Here is a 21,654-nt window from a genome sequence, read left to right on the forward strand (position 1 = left end):
GCACTTCCGGCCTGCGCCGCACTCCCCGGCAAGCTTAGCGCTCGTCGTGACTCCGCGGGCCCGCGCAACTTCTGGAAGCCGGGAGTGTGTAACCCTCTGAGGAGCGTTTCCCAGCAAGTACGCGCGCCAGATGCCCCCTTCCAGTGAAGGCGGCGTCCAGTCTCCAGCCCCGTCCGGACTGCACTTTCCCGGCGCCGGCCAGGCCCACGCCGCCCGAAGATGGGCCACACCTCCCGGCATGCCCTGTTTGCCCGGGACTCGGCCTTGACCGTCCGCCGCTCCTGGGCTTGCAGTGGCCTAGGAGGAAGCCGGACTATCCCCTTCCTGCCTGCGCCCCCACTTCTGGCCCCCGCGTCCCCCCCTGCCCCCGCATTCCTCTTGACTGGGAGGCAGAGTGCCACAGAGGCTCTAGATTCTCTTGCCTACTTAATAGCTGGGCCTTGTTTTCTTTACCTGCAAAATGGGGGATTCAGAGAGCTCTGGTTGCCATGAAAAGCATGGGCTCTGTCTCAGGACCCAGCCCTTACAGCCCTAAGTAGGCACATGCCCCCAAACTGCCAAGCTTGAGCTGCCTCTGACCTCTGAAGAAGCACTTCCCATCTCAAACCCTTGGCACATGCTATCCCTTCTACCCAGAGTGCCCTTCTTTCAAAATGCAGATCCAAGACCCTGGCTAGAGAAGCTTTCCCCAGCCCCGGGGGCAGAATCAGTTGCTACTCCCTCTGAGTGCGAGTAGGCTGAACTGGTGTGGCCCTGAGCATTGTGTGGCTGTGCTCTCTCCCTCATGAGTGTCTGTCCAATCACAATGGAAGTCACACAGCTCTGCAAAGGTGTGCGTTTTAATTTTAAGATAATATCTAATATGTTTCAGGGTCCCGCAGGAGACCAGTCTCGAGAGGGAGAAGAGGATAGGCCTGTCCTGCCTCCATTGCCAGCCATCAGTGGCAGCTGAGGCCTTGGGAGGTAAGCATCTCTTGGAGGCAGCAGAAGCCTCTCTGGAGGTGAGCCAGGCAACCAAAGGCAAGCACTGGAAAGACTCAGGTTCTGCCCTGGGGGATCCTGGGAAATTGGAGGTTGGCACCTGCCCCCAGGGCTTGGCCTCTGTCCCTGGTGCCCAAGCGTGCCTGCCCAAGTCTGCTGCATGCGATCTCAGGATCCTTTCCCTGTGAGCCAGGACATGTCGCCGGTCCTGCAGGAATGAGGGGAGGAGGAGTCAGGGTAGAAGACAGCAGGTTACCCATGCAGCACCATGATCCCTGAGGACAGCAGGGGGCCTGCTCTGTGCCGGGCCCTGGTGCCCAGCAGGAATGGGTACTTAGGCAGAGAGGGGAAGACCATGGGGTACAGGCTCTGGGCTGAGGTGGGAAAGGCTCAGAATGGTCAACAGGAAGGACAGAGGACCACGTACTTGCTGTGCAGCACAAACAGCCTTTTCGAAGGCGAGAGAGAGAGAGAGAGAGAGAGAGAGAGAGGAGGCCAGGGAGAATGTCATTCATCATGTTCCCTCTTGGTTCTCCATTGTTACCAGCCTGAGGCCTACCCCTGTTCCGTGGCCTCCAAGCTTTCCCCAGTCCCTGGGCAGGGGGAGGGGGCCTCTCTGTAGGCAGTTTGAGCCCACAGGGTGACTCCCACTGGCACCATCCTGGGGTGAAGGTAATGGCTGACATCCAGCATCCCCCAGGCACCAAACAACCACCTGACATCTCTACAGGGCACCCCAGAGGCATCACTAGCTGCTTTACCCGTCGCGCCACCCCCCCCCCCCGGCTCTGCCAGTCTCAACACAACCAAATCCAGTTGAGTGTCCCAGGCCAGGTGATGCCCAAGCAGTGGCTTTGACCAAGGGCTTTGACCCCTCCCCATAGCACTGGCCCTGCTCTGGGACACAGCCTCTTTTCCTTCTTCTATCCCCCCAGGAGCACAAATAATCAGCCCATTCGTAAACCACAGCCCTTGTCCCACACCACCCATAGTACTGATGCCCCATAGACTGATGTGGACCAAGAATAAATAGGGGGAGGGCTCTGTAGGGCTACAGGAGTGTAGGGCTACCAAGGGCCAGTCCCTTGGGGGACCTCCCCCCACCCACACCAGACCTCTGAAGCCCACACTCACTCCACCTCCCGCTTTCGGATGGTACGGCCAGAGGCTAGCACCTCAGCCACCTTGGACACGATGGGATCATAATTCATGCTGGCCACAGCAATCACCTCATCGCCTCTGCAGGGACAGAGTAACTGAGCCTGAGGACCGCCCAGCAGTGGCTTTCCTTCTTGGAGACCCTGATGCTCTCTTCTTCAGCTGGGGTCCAGGGAAGGATCTTACTCAGGGCAGCAGGAATATACTGAGCACCCAACCCTCCTTGCTTTGTTTGGCCCAACATGGGTTTGGGGATCCTGCCCAAGGCCCACGGAGGCTCCAACCTTCCTCAGTGGAATTCAAGGCTGAGCTCCCGTCCCGGGATCACCACTCTACCTGTGTGACTTTCCTCAGTGTAAAAGTGGGAGTCCACAACACCCACCACAAAGAGCTGTCCTGAAGATAAAATGTCCTGCCTCAATGGGTGGCTGCTGGAGTTAATACTACCCCGCCTCCTCACTTGGCCCTGGAGGGTCTCCTGCCTAGCTGCCTCCCTTGGCCACTCGGTCCACCTTTCAGGTAGGTCCCCTCTACTGGAGCAGAGCTCCTCAGGAATGAGCTCCCCTTCCCGACCGAGCTCCCGCTGCTTCGCGCCTCATTCCACCCCGTTGCTCTCACTTGGTGTAAAAAGCCACGAATTTGAGCTCTTCCAGATCCCCCTGGATGATGACGTCGTCGAAGCCTTCCCCGTACCCTGTGGGCCGAACAGGAGGGGATGGGGCTCCCCCAGGTGAGCGCCCTGTGCCCTCCTACATCCTCCCTGAACCTCCCACCCGGCCCCGCTCCCTTTGTCCCTTTAGGTGGCCCTTAGTGCCGCCCCCAGCCAGTTTTTGCTCCTCCTACGGCGGACGTGGCCACGCCCCTAGGATGCTCATAGCCCCGCCCTAACCTCCAAGCTCCACCGCCGCACTCCGCCAACACCTTAGCCACACCCCTAAATGCTCTCGGCCCCGCCCCTGTCAGGCGCCCCTCCGTTACCCGCGTAGCGCAGGCTCTTGCCGAACATGGCTGTCCACAGGTAGGGCACGGTGCTGATCTCCGCCTCCTGCGCCAGCATGTTCTGGGCCGCCACCCGGCCTGTAGGACCCAGGGTCGTGAGAGCCCCGACCCTAGCCCTCATCACCCCTACACTGCCTGCCAGGGCTCTCTGGGGGCCTCTGACACGTGGGGCTACTCCCCCTCCTCCTCCTGCCGCCCCCCCCCCCCCCGCCTCCCCAGAGGTCAAGTAATGCATCATTGCTCAGCCCACTGCCCACCCTCGATCGCAGCTGATCCGTGCAGAGGGGACACCTGGCTCAAAGCCGGTCGCTCAGATCACTTCTCTAGAGAATTTGAATGAAGTGCCCCCCCAGACCTGGAAGGTTTGCTTCCTGGGATTGTGAGGTTGTGGGGTTGCCCACCATTTCAGGTGTGCACACAACTCATCAGACACATCAGGTATGAAGAGGGGGGCAGGAGAATGGGGCCCAAGTACCTAGGGAAGCAGAGATGACAGCCACACCCAGGGCCCCACAGAATAGCATGGGTGGCTTCCTAGTTCATATGAGGCCCCCTCGCCCCTGTAGATGGATGGCTGTGATCTCCTAGACCCTCCCAGTTAAGCCTTAATTGTGCTTGGCTGATGAGGAGGCTTTGGTTCCTTAAAACTAGCACCAACTTTAGACCTTGGACCTGAATGGAAGTTGGTACCAGGAACGGGATTTCAGGCAGCGGACGCTCAGATAGCGCGAAGTCAGGGAGGAGAGGCCAGGGCAGAGTCTGCTGGCCCTCCCCATGAGGCAGCCAATGTGCTGGCTTGTTCATCTTAGGGACCCAGACCAGGCATGCACCGTAAGTGAGGCTTCAGGGCTTGGTGACCACCAAGTCGGGGGGGGGGGGGGAACCACTCGGTTCCCCACTGAGCCCAGTTCCCAGGCCCAGATGGCTGCCTCCCAAGGGCCAGCATGAAGCAACTGGGTTCACAGAGACAGTCGAGCGGCCCGAGGGACACAGAAACATTGAGTGGGAAGGTGGCCCATATCCTACTAAATCACTTTCTTTCCCTGGGTGACTGCACAGGTTGGTGAGGGTAAAAGGAAAGAAGAGGCTGGTGGAAGGGTGGGGTGGGACACTGTGGCTAGACGGAGGGGGTGTCCTGAGGGCATGGGGTGTGGGGAGGGGGATGTCTATGGATGGGCCACAGGGCTTGCTCTTAACTGGCTGGTCAGACAGGCCACCACCGAGCCCTGAAAGGCTAACCCAGAGACCAGGACCCAAGGCCAACAACTGGGGGGTGGGCCTGGGGGAGGCTGAGACCCTGGGACAGCCTCCCACCCCCCATCCTGCCACGGGGCTGGTCATACCCTGGGCATGAGCCATCTGCCAGTGTGGGATGTTCACTTTCCGATTGTTCCTCCAGGCCAGGGGGAAGGTGACAGCATCGCCAGCTGCAAACACTCCTGGGACGTTGGTCTGCATCATCTGTGGGGAGAGGACCCGGGGCTCTGTGGGTGGGACGGGGGCCTTGGCCTGGACCTGCCACCACCCCCACCCAGCCCAGCGCCCTGCCCAGCCGGCGCGGCCCCACCTTGTTGACAGGGATGAAGCCTCGCGAGTCCAGACCGATGCTGCTCTGCCTCAGGAAGCCCGTGGCGGGCACCGCGCCTGACAGGACAGGGGCCGCCATGTCCGTCCCCTGGTGCCTTCTGTCTCCGCCTCATCGTCCTCCATGACCCATACCCTTCCCTCACCACGGTCCCGCCCCACACCGATCGTCCGACGGGCTGCCCACCCCACGGCCTTCGCGCGTCCTGCCCCCTCCGCCTGGACCCCCCCAGACCGCCGGCCTCCCATCCGGCCTCAGCTATCACCTCCTCCGAGAGACTCCGGGAAGCCCTGGGGGGCGGGGGGGGCGGCATGCCATACCCCCAGCTCCTATGCTGCCACCTCCCAGCTCTGTCCCTCCCCGTCCTGGCACCTCAACTGGAGCAGGGCCCAGCTGGAGGCTTGTGGCCGGCAGCCCACGTGGGGCAGGCCGTGGAGGTGAGTATCCGTGGGCAGCGGTCACTGGGAGCGTCCTCCACGCCAAGCCCTGGCTAAATGTGCGACACCCACCCCCCGACGGCCCTGGGAGGTGGGAATGGGTGGGGTGGCCATTTTTAGACGTGGAGCCCAGGCTCAGGGAGGGGAAGGCACTGGCCCGAGGCCCGTCCGGAGCGTGTGCACGTGCTCCCTGGCACCGGCCTGCCCGCCCGCTCACCAATGCCCACAACGCAGACGTCAGCCCGCACGACCTTGCTGCTCTTCAGCACGACCTCCTTCAGCTGTGGGGAGGAGGCAGGTGAGCAGGTGGGCCCAGCTCCCGGGACCGAGGGAGGGGGCAGGACGAAGGGCCCACCTTTCCCTCCTGGGCCCGCAGCTCGGACACCTCTGTCTGCATGTAGAACTTGACCCGGTTGTTCTCAAACATCTGGGAGGGCAGGTGGGCAAGAAGTCCATGCATGAGAGCGTGGCCAGGGGTTGGGCTGGGTGCCTGGGGTTCCGAGGGGCTGAGTGCTGGGTGCCGGGGTGGGCTCACCTTCATGAGGGCACGACCGACACGTTCCCCCAAAAATCTCCTGAAGGGCGTCTCCTCCAGCTCCACCACGGACACTGAGTGGGCCTTTTCGGTCAGATAGGCAGCCACCTCCATCCCTGGGGCCGGGGTGGTGGACGGCAGGCTGGCACCCTGCACCTCCCGGGGCCAGGACCGCCCAGCCGTCACAGACCATCACCCCCACCAGCCCTGGCCGCTCACCCAGGAAGCCAGCTCCCACGACCACTGCGTTGCGGCCCCGGGCCAGCCTCACCACACGATTGGCATCTTCAGGGGTCCGGATAGTGAACACGTTCTCCACCTCTTTGCCTTTGCAGCTCAGCGTCTTAGGGCTGAGTCGTGGCCAGCATCAGTGAGGGGCTCCCGGCACCCCAAGCCCTCCCATCCTGGCTGGTGCCCTGCAGAGTGTCCGTCAGGGGACAAGGGGGAGACACCCTCCCACCTGCTCCCTGGTGCGAGCAGCAGCTTGCTGTACTCCAGCTTGAAGCCATCCTTGAACACGACCTTCTTGTTTCTCACGTCCACTGTGACCACCTGCAACCCCCGTGGGGAAGAGTCTGGGCCTGGGCGTGGACTTGAACTTGGCTGCCCCTCCCACTCCTGCCAGACCCTCTGAACAGAAGGTTCACGGGGCTGTTCCTGCCACCTGGGTCATCCTTCCTCCCGGCTTCTCCTCCTGACACTTCAGACACCACCTTCCCCTCAAAGCCGTCCTCACGCTCCCCCGTCCCAGCCCTGAGCAGATCTCTGCATGTGCCCATAAGCCTGCCGGGAAGAGCTGGTGCTGCCGTCCAGGCCCGGAGCACAGGTGCCTGGACAGCAGGGCCCAGCGGGCAGGACACCCGCCCCCAAACCTCCAGGGGTCCACGTGGCCTCACTTCATTTGTGGTTCCCACTAAGACTTCCCCAGGTTTGTTTCCAAGTCTTGGCCCCCTACCTGGGCCTCGGTGAGCACCTCGATGCCATAGGCCCGGAAGAACTCCTTGGGCCTCAGGGCCAGCTGCTCAGGTTGGGCGTCCAGGGACTGCAGGAGATAGCTATCTTGAGATAAGGCCAGGTGGCCACCGTTCCATTTTGCAACAGAGGACCCGAGGCTTAGGGAGGGTAGGGCTGGGCCCCGTTCACAAAGGGGCTGTGGGATAGAATTCAACAAACCCGCATCTCTCTGGGGGTACCACAGATAGGACTGGCAAGAGCAGAGAGGGCCGCTGGCCGGAGCCCCAAGGGGAGACAAGGTGCTGAGAGGGGCTGACTGTGCCCAGAGGGCTAGGGGTCTGGGCCCTGCTTGGGCCCCATTTGCCCCTCCTCCCACCTTGCTGAGCTTCGGTCGGTCATAGGGGAGGTGCCGGTCCAATGTGCACAAGACGATCCTGTCTGAGAACCCCTCCTGCCGCAGTGTCTCTGCGCACACTAAGCCCGCTGCACCTGAGGGGAGGGTGCTGGGGTCAGGGACCATCTCTCCCCCACCCCACCCCACCCTGCCCCCCATAACCCCACCACCAACCTGCGCCTACAATGAGCACGTTGGTGCTGCTGCTGTGGCCAGCACTCGGAGAGATACACTTGGCCATCACCTTGGTTCTTCGCTGTAGCTGCAAGGCCTGGGGGTGGCCAGAGAGCGGAATGGAGCTGGGAGCTGGAGTCACGGACATCCTCCCTGTGCCATCATCCCAGCAGGCCGGGTCCTGCCGCTGCAGTCCAGCCGCATCCCCACCATGTAGCCTTTCACTCCGTTCCCCAGGCACAGGGCCTTTGCACATGCTGATCCCTGGGCCAAGACACTCTCCTCACTTCTCCCTTTTGCCTGAGCCCCAAGCCACACCCTCACCTGCTTGCTGGCCCGGACGTACACCTTCTCCTTCTCAATCTTCACCTGCAAGGGCTGTGTTGCTCAGGACCAGGTTTTGGGGGCTCCATCCCCTGCCCTGCACTCCCAGGCTCCCACCCCACTGCCCGCCTGGCCCCACCTGGAATTTGTGCAGACTGTCCAGGCCAGGGAAGTCCTCTAGGTCACCGGTGCTGATGTTGAAGCAGGCGCCATGCCAGGGGCAGCGCACCCGGCCGCGGGACAGCACGCCTGGGGGAGGGCGGTGCTGGGCTGGCGCACCAGCAACAGTCCCTCTCCCCTGTCCCAGCAGCTGCTGGCTCTTCCCCACAGCCCAGGAGACCCCACTAATACATGAGACTCTGAGGGTCCAAGGAGGACCCAAGCACCCTTCAGGGAGGTCCCACCCCACCTCCTGTGTGTCCTGGGACAGCTCACCTTTCACCAGGGGCGCGCCATAGTGTGGACACTTGTGGCCCAGAGCGTGGAACTCCCCGTTGTCCTTCACCAACAACACCTTCCCCCAGCCCAGCTCCACTTCCCGCATCCTGGGGAGGGGCTGCACTCAGACCTCAGGCCACACACCAGGCCCCACTTCCGGTGGACACCTCTTCCCAGAGTTCAGCTTTCTGGGGAGCAGGCCCAGACCAGGAGAGGCCACGACGGTGGTGGCTGGTGCAGGCGCTGGTCAAAGGCCCCCTTCCAGGCCTCCCAGCCCACCCCATCCACAGCCTGCGCTTCGCCTTCCCATCTTGGGCCCTCGGACGGCCCCCGCCACCTTCCCCCAAGGCCCAGCACCCACTGGCCATTCTCAAGGTCCTTGACGTGGCAGACAGCGGCCTCCACACAGTCCTGAGCGCCAGGATAGGGGTGAGGGGCGGGCAGGCGCTCCTCAGCATGGAAGTGGCGGGCTGTGCCGTTGCCCTGGTAGGCCCGGGGGCTGCCCTTCCCGCCGGCCGACAGCTCCTCCTTGCCTCGCTCCTTCTCAGGCAGCACCACCTCGATCTTGAGCTCCACTGTGGGTGGGCAGGACAGCACCATGAGCCCCCAGCCTGGCCCACCCCCTCCCTACCCCACCAGCTCTGGGGCTGGCCCCTTGGAGTGAGTTCTCTCCCACGCCTCCACCTTTCCAGAAAGCCCCCTGCACCATCAGCAGAGAGCCTTAAAACAGGCGAGAAGCACAACAGAGGCAGCAGGTGGGTGAGCTGTGTTGGCTGGAGTTAATCTCTGCATGTTTTCTTTTTCAGTAACACATGAGTGAGGGGGGCACAACTGGGGGTCCTTTGACCTTGACATTGCCTTTTCTCCAAGAATCTATGGGGGGGACGGAGAATACTGGTGCCCTGAGCCCTGCTCTGACCCCAAGGGCATGGCCCCTGATGGAGGAGGACACCCCTGAAGGATCAGGGCACGCGCAGAGCCTGACTCAAGTGAGCGTAGGGCATCCAAACCTGGGTGCGGCTCATTTCCTGCCCAGTGAATCTGGGTGACAGCAAACAGACGGTCTGTTGTTCTGTTTGCAACTTTCCCACAGGTTTGAGGGTTTGTTTTTTAATTAAAAAAAAAAAGTGTACACAATGTATTTTCAACTTCTTAAAATACCCATGCTCACCAATTTAAGAATCCATCATTTGCCAAGCCCTGGGTTTTCAATGTTCTCATGTGCTGGGGTCTGGGGCCTTGGGCGTGACCCCCACCCAAAGGGGTATGTGCAGAGGGGTGCGGGGCCCACCTCTTGAAGCCTCCACACAGAAGACACTTCCCCAGAGTGCCCATGGGGCCCACTCTAGCAGGCAGTTAGCCGGAGACTGTCGTTTTCATCTTTATATTTTTCTGCATTTTCTAAATTCCCTAAAATGTGCCTGGGGTGTTTTTCTAATTAGAAGGGAACAATAAACAGAATTTTTAGCAGCGATAATCCGGCCTCCTGGGCTGAGTGATGGAAGCTAAGCCCCTGGCACAGCATGGGCCTGATGAGGAAGCAGGAGGTGCCTCCCCCAACTCCCAAGGCACGGGAGCCTCCAGGCCTCTCCCCATTTCACCTCTCATCCCCGCCACCCCAGACCTGACGCTCCAGAAACAGGACATGGAGTCACAGCTCTGGGCCTTTGCCTATGCGCTTCCCTTGGCCTGAGCTGCCATTCTTCTCAGCCCTGGCTCACTCCTGCCCATCCCCCTGGACAGCTCAGGTGCTGCCCCCTCCGGGTGCCCATTCCCGGCATGTGCCTCCCCTCGTGCTGTGCTCATCTCCCACCCTGGCCCGGCCCAGAGCCCAGCAGGCAGGCCCGCACCCCCTTATCCTCAAGTCCCAACCCTTAGCCTGGCCCAGGCACGGCAGGGGGCAGGGGTGAAGGTCTGCTCCGTGATTCCAGCGGGGCCCCGGAGCACACCACCCGGCTGAAGCTGTTGGGTCAGGTGGGAGGAGGGTTGAGGGTGGGGTGGGCTCTTTGCCTCCATTTTCCATATTTTATGTAATGGTGTTAGAATGTTTTGAGAAGATTTAAAAAGGAAAATACTCCCAACTCAGCTGACACCAGCTATGTGAACTGTAGAGAGGAAGCTCACAGGAACAGCTTGGCAGGGGCCCAGATAACAGCCAAGCCAGACTGTTTGCATCCACCACCTCCTTCCAGAAGGCTCCAAGGAGCTCACAGATGCAGTCTAATGCGAAGCCATCAAGTCAGAGCCAGTAGTGGAAAGGTGGATGGAGAGGGGGTCTCTGCTCACCCACAGAGCCAGATCAACCCTAGTCTCATGATTCCCAGGAGCCCATGTGACCACGGGCCCCTGTCTTATCCCCTTTGGACCTCAGATGCCTTCATTATAAAACAGAGAACAGTGCCTATCTCTTTGGTGATAGTGAATACTGAAGGATTTAATATATGTAACTCAGAGTAGAAGCTCAACAGATGAAGTTGGGTAGTAGCATTTTATTGATTAGCTCTGAGCCTCCTGGAAGCCATGGCAAAAAGGGAAAGCCTTTAAGTGGCACTTGTGGCCTAATAAAAGGCAAGTGACTAGATGCCAAGAGATCTGCACTTCTTTCTAGTTCTGAGCTTGGCAAGGGTCTGCCCTGGAACACTTCTTATCACGAACATAGAGCCAGTGGAACATGGGGAGTACAGAGTGAGCTCAGGAAACATGTGCTGGTGTTCTCCAAGCCAGAGCCGAGCAACATAGAAGGTAAAGAGTTTGCACAAAGACCTTCAGCTTGCTCTGTTCTCCTTGTAGCCCCTCCTGACCCCAGGTGAACTTCTATGGCCCAAATGCTCTCAATCACGCACCCTGAAATTCCCTGAACCTCACCCCTGACCTGCTCAGTGTGGGTGCCTACCCTCCTGCCATAGCCCCACAGGGGAGTCCTGAGCATAGGGAGCTTACCTCCCAAAAGAGGGGATAATAGTGTTCTGCACATGCCTCCTTCCTGTGTGCCAGGCCCTGTGCTAATCACAACAGTCTGCATGGGGTGGGGTGGGGGGGCGAGGCAAAAGTGTTAACCCCACTTATACATGAGAACACAGAGGCCCAGAGAGGTGAAGTCATCTGCCCAGGGCCACACAGCCAGGAAGGGACAGGGCTGGATTTGGGCTCAAGAACGCAAGTTCTTATCACTGCCTTTGGGGTGGTGAGAGCTGCCAGCTCCGACCTGGTTGCTGGTGGCCAGGGGTCTCAGGCAGGCCAGCCTGGTGAGGGCCTTTAAAGAAAGCTGCAGGTGGTATCCTCTTCTCTTGGCCTCCGGCCAGACCGGCTAGCATTTTCCTGCCCACTTCTGTGGGGGGAAGGCTGAGGCAAAGACAATGGCCATCATTTGCCCAAGTCATACGTGGAGCCAGGAAGGGTGGTGGGATCGGGCCCAGGGCTGGGTACCCACAGCAGGGGCATGGGGGGAGGGACAGCTGGCTCCTTGAGGCAGGTGCAGGGGGTTCCCTCTGCCTGTCAGGGCATTAAAGGTCTCCTCTTGCCCCCAAGTTCTCCCTCAGACCCAGGATAAGGAGAAAAGCCTCATGCGTTCCAAGGTAATGGAGCTGATGGGTATCAGGTATAAGGGGAGCCGGCTGGGGCAGGGTAGCTGGGGTGGCAGGTGGGTGGGCACTGACTGGCCACTAGAGAGGCCTCTCTGGGCCTCCATTTCTTCATCTGTGACATATCTCCATTCTTTTGCCTTCCTGAGTGTTGTGAAGAGAGAAGAGGGAAAATAGGGGCTGGAGAGAGAGCCCAACAGACAGAAGTCTCCATGGAGAGCAGACCCAGGCCTCCCTCAGCACCCGGGAGGTCCCCACCTCGAGCTGGAGCCACTTGGGCCAGGCAGGGCAGGATGTCCTGCACAAATGGGGAAACTCGGCCGAAGGTCACACAGGGCATCAGAAGAGGTGAAAAGGGCTGTGATCTGTCCACTCCACCCTTGTGGCAACTTTGAGAAGTCAGGCTCATTTTGTAGAGAGGGAAACTCAGGCTCAGAGAGGTAACTCGCATGCCCTGGGTCACACAGCGGCTGAGGGTGTCCTCAGAGTCCCTCTTCCCCAGCCTTAAGGGGAAGGCCCCCCTGCCCTATCCTGGAGCAGAAGGAACCCTAACTTTTACTTTCTGAGAAAGGTTCAGTGGCTATTCCCACCAGAAGCACCCAAAGCCCCAAATAAAGAGGGGGACCCATTGGAGGGGGGCCAAGAGAATGCTCCAGGCCCCCACCCCCTCCTGCTTGCAGGGAATTAACATTCAGAGCAGCCTGCCGCCCAGCCTGACCTACTTTGGAGGCAGAGGGGGGAGGGGGAGGAGGAAGGTGGCTGGAGGAGGGAGGGAGGGAGGAGAAAGGGAGGGAGGAGGGAGGTGGGCTGGGGGAGGGAGGGGGAGAGAATGAGGCAAGAAGAGAGAAGGTACCTGGCTTGGGTTTGGAGAAGCACCCACCCATGGCGAGTGGCCCACAGATGAATGGGGGCAGGTACACAGATGGTAGGCTGTGGGAGGCCTAGGGTGCCCCCCGCAGCGGCGGGGCTGGACTCCCCATGGCCCTTAGAGATGCTGGAGCTGCCATCCCAGCTGGAGCTGCCTCCAGGACCTGCAGGGGAGACAAGGGGCATCTGTAGGGACCAGGGCTTTGATGGGGGTTGTGGGGAGAGACACAGAGAGATAGAGACACACGGTGGGGGGGGGGGGTGGCTTCCGGAAGATGCGGACATTTGAGCTGGGAGCCACTGCTGCAGAGGACCCTGGAAGGCACCTCCCTTCTGAGAACCTCCAGGCTCCCTACCCTCACTCTCCCCTCCCATTTTTGCCTGTGGGCTGTGCCTACTGCCTAGGGGGCCCTCCGCTCAGATCTCAGCCTCTCTTTTAGGTCTAGCCCCACAGCTGCCTTGTCCGGTAAATCCTGATTTCTGCAGCCCACTGGAAAGTCAGCAGCCTGGGAGCCCTGGGACCCTCCGTTTTTCAGGGAGGCCACAATGCCTGGGGTCCAAACCCAGGTCCCTTCAGGCAGATCAGAGCCCTCTTGATCCTGGGGTTTCTCCTTCCTACAATGGGGGTGACATTTAGTTCTCCTAGGTCCTGGCCCCAACTCTGGCTGACAGCCCCTGGATACCCACCTCCTCCAGGGGCAACCACTGCTTCTTCCTCCCCAGCCCAGCAGTAGATGGAGGCTTCCCAGCAAAGGGGGCAGGGGTCCAAGAGGCCACCCACCCTCCACCCCTCCTCCCAGTGTGAGTGAGGCCAGGAGAGGCTAGGGGGGTGGGGTTGGGCTGGGGTTGGTCCCCAGGGAAACCCAGCTCCATGGTGAACAGAAGTGGGCGGCCAGCCCAGGCCTGATGGGGTTGGGGGAAAGGCAGCCCAGGCACACAGCCCATGCCCAGAAGTCATGAGCTCCCACCCTGTACACAGCAGCCCCTTCACAAATGCCCTCGAAGCCTGTGGTGCTGAGATCACGATCAATAGCAGATGGAGAAACTGAGAGGCCAAGGGCTCACCAAGGTCAAGCAGAAGGAAGGGGCATCCAGGAGACCCCCCCCCCTTGGTTAGTTTCAAGATGAGCAGGGACCCAGGAAGCCCCATATCACCCTGCAAGCCACAGGGCTGGGGGAGAGGTCACCAGATCAGCAAAGAGATCCCTGCAGCCAAAGAGTCCTCAAGGCCACAGGGTGGGCCTTCTGGAAGATGCAGTTTACAGACTGGACTTTGGAAGGCCTGGGACAAAGGTGTAGCTGCACTGTTTACAAATGACCTCCCCCCAGTCTTGCCCAGACTGGGCTTTGAGTGGCTGCCTGAGAGCAAGGGCTTTGAGTGGCTGCCTGAGAGCAAGGGAGCCAAGAAGACAGGAGGGACAGTTGGGAAGGACCGTCTACTTCCTGGCCTCTGATCTTACCTGCGCGAGAGGCACCCATTACATTCAGAAGCCAGTGGCAGCCAAGGCCACCTGGGCATAGCGATACTCTTTCCCCCACATCTGTAGGACTTGGCTACCACCTGCCCCGCCTGGCCCCTCCCTGGGCACAAAGGGGGCCTTCCCCAGATCCTGGCTTCTCCTGGGGCTCAGCCCTGCCCACCTCCTTCCTGCCCGGCCTCAGGCTTCATCTGCTGGGCCGCAGACATCAGAAAAGGTGGGACCTCCCCTTGGTGTCAGGTCCCTGTCTAGGCGGTTTCTCCCTTCCCAGGTGCCCAGGGTTCCTAGACCCTCCAGGGCCTTGGGCCCGGAAAGAGATTTGCTGGGGATTGAACCTTCTCCGGTCTACCATGTGTGCAGGCTCCGGGCGCCGATGCCTCTAAGGCTAAGGCTCTTGCCTGTGGAGAAGCAGGAGGCGCCCCCAAGATTTTGTGGAGTGCTGTCCCTTGCCCACAAACTACCCAGTGCTGAAAAGTTGTTAACTGTGCCCAAGTGCTAACTACCCACCAGAAGCCTGTGTCCTGATTCGCGGGACATCATCCCCCCAGGCCAGTGCAGCCTGGGCAGAAACGGGGGGGAAGGTGCTGTCCAGTTGGGGGCCTCAGTGGCTTCCAGCCTTCCTGGGGATGGCAATCAAGTTTGAGGCGCGTCCGCCCTCGCCTGGTCCCCCGCGGGGCTCAGGCGCAAGCCTCCCGCGCACTCTCCTTGCCTTTGCACGTGCAGTCCTCTCTACCTGGGAAGACCTTTCTAGCAGCCTTCCCGCTCATCCAGGTGTCCTCACCCAAACCGGCGGCCCCGGAAGGGGGACGGGCACACAGTAGGGCGCCGGGGCGGGCAGGGAAGGGCCCGGGCCGGGAGAGGAGAAGGAAGAGTGGCGCTTCGGCCCCCAGCTTGTCTCTCTCTCTCCCTCTCCGGCTGCCTACCCCAGCCCCCATCGCGCCGGCACCGGGTCCGAGACCTGCGAGCGCGCCCGCTGGCCCGGGGCGCGGAGGCAGGGGGGCCGGGACCCGGCAGCCGAGCGGGGGTGGCGGGGTCGGGGACCGGGATCCTGGGGGCTGGGGTCCCCGGGGCGGGCGCTCACCTGGGCTCGGCGCGGGCCTCTGCTCTGGAGCCGCTCGGGGCCTCGGCCGCTGGGGGGAGGGGGGAACGGGGGGAGGAGCGGACGGGGGCGGGGCCGGCGCTGCGGCGACACTGCGGCCGGGGAGCCCGCGGCGCCCAGCACCGCCCCGCCGGGTCCCTGCTCGTAGATGGGGGTCGGTCCCGGGTCAGAGGCCGGGCTGGTGGCCTCGGAGTCCGCATGCGGGTCGCGGGGTGTAGGGAGGCATTCGGGGGCCCTTCTGGCCGTGGACGCCCCCAGCGGGGTCTGAGTTCCCGGGGATCCTCTGGACCCTAGAAGGGCGCCAAGCTGGGCTGCGCACCGGCTCTGATTCTTGTTCCGGTTCTTTCTTTTCTAAGTCTTGGAATCCCGGGCGGCGGAGTGACGTGAGGGGTGGGAGTTGAATCACCCGGAGTAACCTCCCCAAGAAGGAAAATCCGAATCACTCGCGACTGCCCTATAGGTACCTTGCTCCCTTTGAGGGCTCAGTCTCCTTGTTCTCCTAGCTCCCTCCCCTCTCCCCACGCTTCCTAAGGTCTCTTAAATTATATTTAATACATTTTCTTTTTTCCACCTGTCATTATGTCAGGAGAACTTCCCGGGTCCCTATAAATCATGATGCACCCTGGTGTTGTGTCCCCTCTTCCAGGAAGCCCTCCTTGATCAGCCTTCCTGGACTCAGAGTTGGTCAGGCCCTGATATCCTGGCTCCTGGTTACCTGGTTTCACTGTCCTGACTGTCCGGATCTTTGCATTGTGTTCTGGTAGAGCTTGGACCCGGGCAAACCAGGACTCAGTAACTATGTGGGAAGTGAATGAAAGACACTTTTCAGGGAAGCAATGTCACATCTATCATTCAACACATCAGGGCGCCCACCAACCCTGTCCTATTAGTGCTCCTTTGGCGGCTCCCATTGGCTTCTCTTTTTTTTGCCACTTCTCCCCTTTCTGGGCCTTGGTCTCCTGTAAGGATGACAAAACAAGACAGCAGTGAGAGTCGCCTGCGCCAGGCAGATCCAGCCTTCAGAGGAAGTCCTTTATTTCTGACCCACCCCGCCCAGGGGCAGAAGCACAACTCCCCCTTATTTTACAGATGTAGACGTTCAGATTGCGGAGTCTCACCCAGGGGCAGGACCAGGGCCTGCGTGGGTCACACCTATGCGGGTGGGTGTGGGGCCCAGACCTTGGAGGGGACAGGTGGTTCTCTGCTCAGACCATCCCTCTGTGGCCACTTGTGTGGTTTCCACAGTATGAATGTTGCCCCTGCCACAGGAGAGGCCTCATCACTGGACAGATGGCGTATTGGGCCTGGTGCCCTTGGCCTCCAAAGCGCAGCCCCCATCCCACACACTTGCTGACCTTGCAGCTCCAGGCCCCTTAGCCAGGAAGACAGTGGCACGGCTGTGGCTTCGCATGCATGTATTCCTTTCCTTCGCTACAGCCTGAGGAGGAAGTTTCTCTGTGTATCATCTCCATTTTACAGTTGGGGAAACTGAGGTTTAGAGAGGTTAGGGACTCCCCAGGTCTACCCACTGGCGAGTGTCAGAGCAGAGACTTGAATCCTGGCAGGCTGGCTAGGCTGTGCTGGGCTTGCAAGTGGAGGGATAGCAGCGGGAGGGGAGAGGCCTGCCAGGCCTGGCCAAGGCCCCACGGTCTCCAGGGCAGAGTTCAAGTCCGGCTCAGGGACCTATTTGTGTCAGTGAACCCCTGTGCCTCAGGTTCCCCAGAAAATGTGGGTTAACTGCGGTGCTCTCCTGATGAGGCAGGCTGCCAGGTCACCATGACAGGTGCAGACCCACAGGAAATAGAAGATGCTCAGGATGTGGGGTAGCGGCTGCTGAGCGTGGGGTGGCAGAGCTGAGATTGGGGAACAGGTCAGTGAGGGTGCTGTGTGAAAGCCAACAAGCTGGAGACATGCGCTGACACGGGACTAGTGCAGCCCTGACATGGGGCAAATCCGCTGCGGCACCCTTGACACTAGAGATTGGGCTTGAGCTCCAGCTGTCCTGTGGGGGCAGAGACTGGAACATCATCAGGGTACAAAAGCTAAAACCAAAGCTAGGCTAGGAGTGCTGCCTCAGGGACGCCTGGATGGCTCAGCCTGTGAAGCGTCTGCCTTCAGCGCAGGTCATGATCCGGGAGTCCCAGGATCGAGTCTCGCATCGGGCTCCTTGCTCGGAGGGGATCCTGCTTCTCCCTCTGCCTGCTACTCCCCCTGCTTGTGATCTGTCTCTCTCAAATAAATAAAAACTTCTTTAAAAGTTAAAAAAAAAGGGGGGGGGGCGCCTGGGTGGTGCAGTCGTTAAGAGTCTGCCTTCGGCTCAGGGCGTGATCCCAGCGTTCTGGGATCGAGCCCCACATCAGGCTCTTCCGCTGGGAGCCTGCTTCTTCCTCTCCCACTCCCCCTGCTTGTGTTCCCTCTCTCACTGGCTGTCTCTCTCTGTCAAATAAATAAATAAAATCTTTTAAAAAAAAGTTAAAAAAGATTTTAAAAACTAAAAAGAAAAAAAAAAGGACTGCTGCCTCATAGAGGGCCCTTAGATTTGGGGGTGATGCGTGTGGACAAGGGGACCTAGGGAGATTCAGGAGGCCTCTGAGCCTTGGGCAGTCTGAGGTCCTGGTCTTGCCTTCAGGATGATTCTGGCAAGGCAATAACATCTGGTCTGGAGAATACCCACCGAGATGATAGTAAAGAGGGAGATCGAGCCCCAGGTGACCTGGGGTGGCTGAGAGACCCCTAGACCCAACAGATACTCCAAAGGCATGGAAGCGGGTTGCCAACGTTTGAGAAGCAGGTGTGTGTGTGTGTGTGTGTGTGCATGAGAGAGAGAGGGAGAGATCCCTGCCCAGGCCTGTCTCTGTTCTCCTTTCATCTACCCCCTCCTGTCCGTTTCCCCTGTTCCCTATTCCACCTCAGCCTAGGGCCCAGAGGCCAGGGTGTGCAGGATGAGCCTCTGGAACGTGACCCAGCCTCAATACTTAACATTGGGATTGACACTGGTGCCCCCTGGAGGGCAGTCTGAGGGCCAGCAGGGCCTCCGGGAGCTTTGGGACTCTGAGGGCAGAGGCTGAGTCAGTAGGGCCCTCTTCCCTGCCAGACTTCAGTGGATTTTCAGATCTGGAGACCTCAGTTTAACTAACTGATTCCCAGGAAATATTGGGGGGCTGATACAGCACAGCCAACGCCAGACCTGAGGCCGGCTGTGCCCACAGCTTCACAGTAATTCAGTCATAAGGAAGCAGAAGTTGGGGGATCCCCAGGTTGGGGAGCCTGGGCCTAACCCCACACCCCAGCCTCATTCCGGACTTGCTCTGGCTACTGCAACCCGGCCTCCCCGCCAGCCTGGTTTGGTCTACACAAACCGTGTCTGAACACCGTGTCCTCAGCACCTTCTGGGTTCTCTGACTCTGGGGAGGCCAGCTCCAGCACCTACTGACCTCTTCAGCCCCACCTTGCTTTGGATTGCTGCCAACACTGACCTGTTCCCAGGCTGTGGGGTGACCAGTCCTAATTCCAGTCCTCAAGGAGGGAGGGAAAGTTCAGAAGGGCTTTCCTAGGACGTGGCAAGGACTGAGAACAGACAGGCCCTTAGGAATTCACCAGAGAGAGGAAGGGCATCCTTCTGTCCAGTCTGGTGTGAGTGCTGAGTTCTGGGCAGGGGCATAGCACAGAGGTATGTTACAGGCCCAAAGAGGAGTTGGGTGAAAGATTTTTGTCACATGTGTCTTTAGTAAAAAACCATACCAGCAACCAGGACTGGCATTGGACTGGAATGAGGCAGAGGGACCAGGAGGTCAGGAAACACCTGGGGTGAAGACTGGGCCAGAGTCAGGTGGAGGGCTGGAAGGTGGGCCATGTCCCTGCAGCCCTAACTTAGACCTGAGGGTTTTCTATCATCAGAAGCTTGGCAACAACCTCCACACCCTCAAAGACAAATGTGCTGGTTTAACCTCCCTCAGCCACAGGAAGGAATATTGGTCAGCCATAAAAGGTGTCTACAGAGCGTTTGTAAAAATGGTATAAATATTTTCTTATACATCGCTGGCCAAAGGGTAAATTAAGGCAATCCCTACAGAGGGCAATCTGGCAACGCTTCTCCGAACTGCAAATGCCCAGAGCCTTTGATGCAGCGATTCCATTTGGAGCAGCTCGTTTTAATGCATCTGACCGCCTTGGAAAGGAACTTTGAGTCCATCACTAACGGGTTGTCTAATGACTGGCAGTTCATCCATATCAGGGAGTACTATACAGTGGTGAAAAAAAACAAAGAGTCCATACGCGGATTCAAAAAAATCTTTAAAACAGATTGGGAAAATAAGGCAAGGCGTGGAACAGTTAGTAATCTGTGCTACCTTTTTGCACAGAAAACATTTAGAAAGGATATTTACAGAGGTATTTCGGGATGCTTGTATGTTACAGAATAACTGTGGAGATATATATAATATACAATAAACTGGAAACAGGGAGATAGTGGAGTGGAAGGGTACGTTTCATCAGATACCCGTCTTTTGAAAGCTTCATCCTAGGGATGTTTTACCTCCCATCCTGACGCCAAAGTGGAATTCCCCAAACTCCTGGAGCTGTTTTGGGGAGCTCAGGTGGGCTACAAACCAGCATTCCCGAAGGGCTGGCCCTGGGGCTTGGGTCCCTTTCCTCTGCTCACTGGGTCTGGTGCAGCGCCTGCCCACGTCTCCCCTCCTCTTGGTGCCCGTCCTCGACGCAGTTACTGGACAGACCGCTCCCTCCCTCCCACCTTCCCTCCTTCCAGGACTTGGCTGCTGGGCAGCTCCTGGCGCCCAGAGAGCCTTCCCCCTTCCCCGAGCCACTTCCTCGGACCCTTTAGCTTGCACAGCAGGGTCCGCAGGGCTCCCTCGGACGCGCGGGTGTGGGCTGTCCTTCCCGCGCCCCGCCTTGGCCACGCCCCCAGCCCGCCCTCCTCCACCAGTGCCCGCCCCCATCTTAGCGACCGGGTGGCTGAGGCGCTCCCGCCCCTACCCTCCGGAGCCGCCGGGGCACAGGTTACTTAGGGCCCAGGAGCCCTGGAAGCCGTCCGGAAAAGGGCAGCGCTGACGGACACCGGGCCTCACGCCCGTCTCCCCGCCTCCAGCTCGCCACCCCACCCGACCGTCGGCCCCGCCGCCCGGAAGCCCCGGCCAGCGCCCGGACCCCGCAGCCCGCGATCTCGGCAGCCGCCGGGGCCCCGCAGAGTAGGGTTCACCCGGGAGCCATGCGCTCTGGACAACGTCCGGGAGGGGGCAACCCGTTTCTGGCACCTGAGGGAGGCGGGGAGCCTCCGGGGACCCCAGAGCTCTAGGTCCTCCACCTTCACCCCGCTCGAGGTCCTCCCTTTCTCCATCCCTCACCGCGTGATTGTCCGCCTGCCCCGGAGACCGACGGCGGCGGCTTGGTGTGGGGAGTGGTGGGGCCGGGTATAAGGGGTCTGGAGGACGCGGCGGCAGTGGTCCCCAGAATGGGCCAGCGAGGCGGTGGACGGGGGTCTAGGTGACGCGGCCGCCCCTGGGTACGCGCTGCAGCCGGGCCTGGCGCCCAGGACGCCTCCAAGTACCAAGTGTGGGGCGGCCGCGCCTGCCCACTGCTGGACGGCGCCCGGGGCTCGCCACCCCAGGGTCTTCCCCGCAAATGAGGAGCGGGAAGGGCTCACAGGCGGCTCGGGTGCGCCCCCCCCCGCCCCCCCCCCCCGGCAGACTCAAGCCTCGCTCCTGTCACAGGCAAAAGACAGACCACAGCTCCTTAGCCCAGGATTTCCAAGAGCCGGAGGCGCAGGAGTGAGGGGGTTCACTGGCACAAGTAGTTCTCAAACTTGGCTGCATAACAGAACCCCTGGAGAACTTAAAAAAAAAAAAAAAACAAAAACAACCCCAGCGTCTAGATCCATGAAATCAGAATCTGGGATGGGATCCCCAAGGTCTCCATTGTGCAGCGCTGTGGAGGGCCACTGGTGATGAGACCTGAGGGATCAAAGAAGGGCAGGTCACTCGGGGTCTCAAGTCAGCAAGGGATCGTGGGCTAAGACAAGCCAGGCACGCTCCAGCTCTGAGCTGCTCCCTGGGCCTGGATGACCTTCATTTCCCCTCCCGCGGGCAGTCAGGAAGCCTTCCCCAACCTGCCCGGGCCCGACAGCGGCTCCCACTTCCCACTGTCGGGAGCCATCTTCACCACGTCTGCATCACGAGACCTCCAGGGCAGGGCAGGGGTCCTCTCTGTGCTCCAGCTCAGGTTGCGAAGACCCGGGGAACCAGGCTGCAAGAGCGGGGTCAGGTCTTGACAGGGGGCTGGGGGAGAGGGTCCATGACTAGGCAAGAGAAGGGCCTCCCAGAACACGAGCCAGGGAGACCGTGTGCAAAGCCCAGCAATGTCCCGGTTTTCACTGTGTAGTGAGGTTTCAAGATCTGGGCAATGGCCTCTGCTAGCCCGCACCGAGGCAAGCTTAGCAATGAATGTGCCGCCCCCCCGCCCCCCCACCCCCCCATTTCCAGGGGTTTCCCTGCCACGGAGGAACCCAGCCCAGTATTGCTGATCAAAACACACCTTTTCAAACTGAAAGTATTCTTCCAGAATGGTTTAAGTTTTGGTATTTCCATTCAAGACAAACTTTTCTTTCAAATTCTGCAGAATCCCGAAAGTAGGAGCCA

General features: G+C 60.0%; 1 protein-coding gene and 1 long non-coding RNA gene across 3 annotated transcripts; one reads left to right on the forward strand and one right to left on the reverse strand.

Moving 5' to 3' along the window:
- Nucleotide 1: 1 nt before the first annotated feature.
- Nucleotides 2-6,162, forward strand: LOC123795656 (uncharacterized). Of its 2 annotated transcripts, XR_015722366.1 has the most exons (6): nucleotides 2-117; nucleotides 872-963; nucleotides 2,494-2,658; nucleotides 2,793-2,869; nucleotides 4,538-5,458; nucleotides 6,031-6,162. It is a non-coding gene; the product is annotated as an uncharacterized LOC123795656 (long non-coding RNA). The 2 variants fall into 2 exon arrangements; XR_006780562.2 differs by having other exon boundaries at nucleotides 2,494-2,869.
- On the reverse strand, nucleotides 1,007-16,704 carry AIFM3 (AIF family member 3). Its single transcript, XM_045802551.2, has 21 exons — nucleotides 16,360-16,704; nucleotides 14,987-15,963; nucleotides 12,414-12,591; nucleotides 8,341-8,554; nucleotides 7,977-8,086; nucleotides 7,681-7,790; nucleotides 7,542-7,586; nucleotides 7,218-7,314; nucleotides 7,026-7,138; nucleotides 6,651-6,737; nucleotides 6,156-6,247; nucleotides 5,915-6,045; nucleotides 5,696-5,811; nucleotides 5,516-5,587; nucleotides 5,378-5,441; nucleotides 4,706-4,782; nucleotides 4,482-4,599; nucleotides 3,118-3,216; nucleotides 2,758-2,833; nucleotides 2,116-2,220; nucleotides 1,007-1,189 (listed from the first exon to the last, which is right to left on the reverse strand). The coding sequence occupies exons 3-21, from the start codon at nucleotides 12,442-12,444 to the stop codon at nucleotides 1,150-1,152; spliced, it is 1,797 nt and encodes a 598-aa protein (XP_045658507.1). The 5' UTR covers nucleotides 12,445-12,591; nucleotides 14,987-15,963; nucleotides 16,360-16,704; the 3' UTR covers nucleotides 1,007-1,149.
- Between the last annotated feature and the right edge of the window lie 4,950 nt (nucleotides 16,705-21,654).

Source organism: Ursus americanus, chromosome 30 (genome assembly GCF_024610735.1).
Source record: "Ursus americanus isolate L20-20 chromosome 30, mUrsAme1.1.p, whole genome shotgun sequence".
Taxonomy (NCBI): domain Eukaryota; kingdom Metazoa; phylum Chordata; class Mammalia; order Carnivora; family Ursidae; genus Ursus; species Ursus americanus.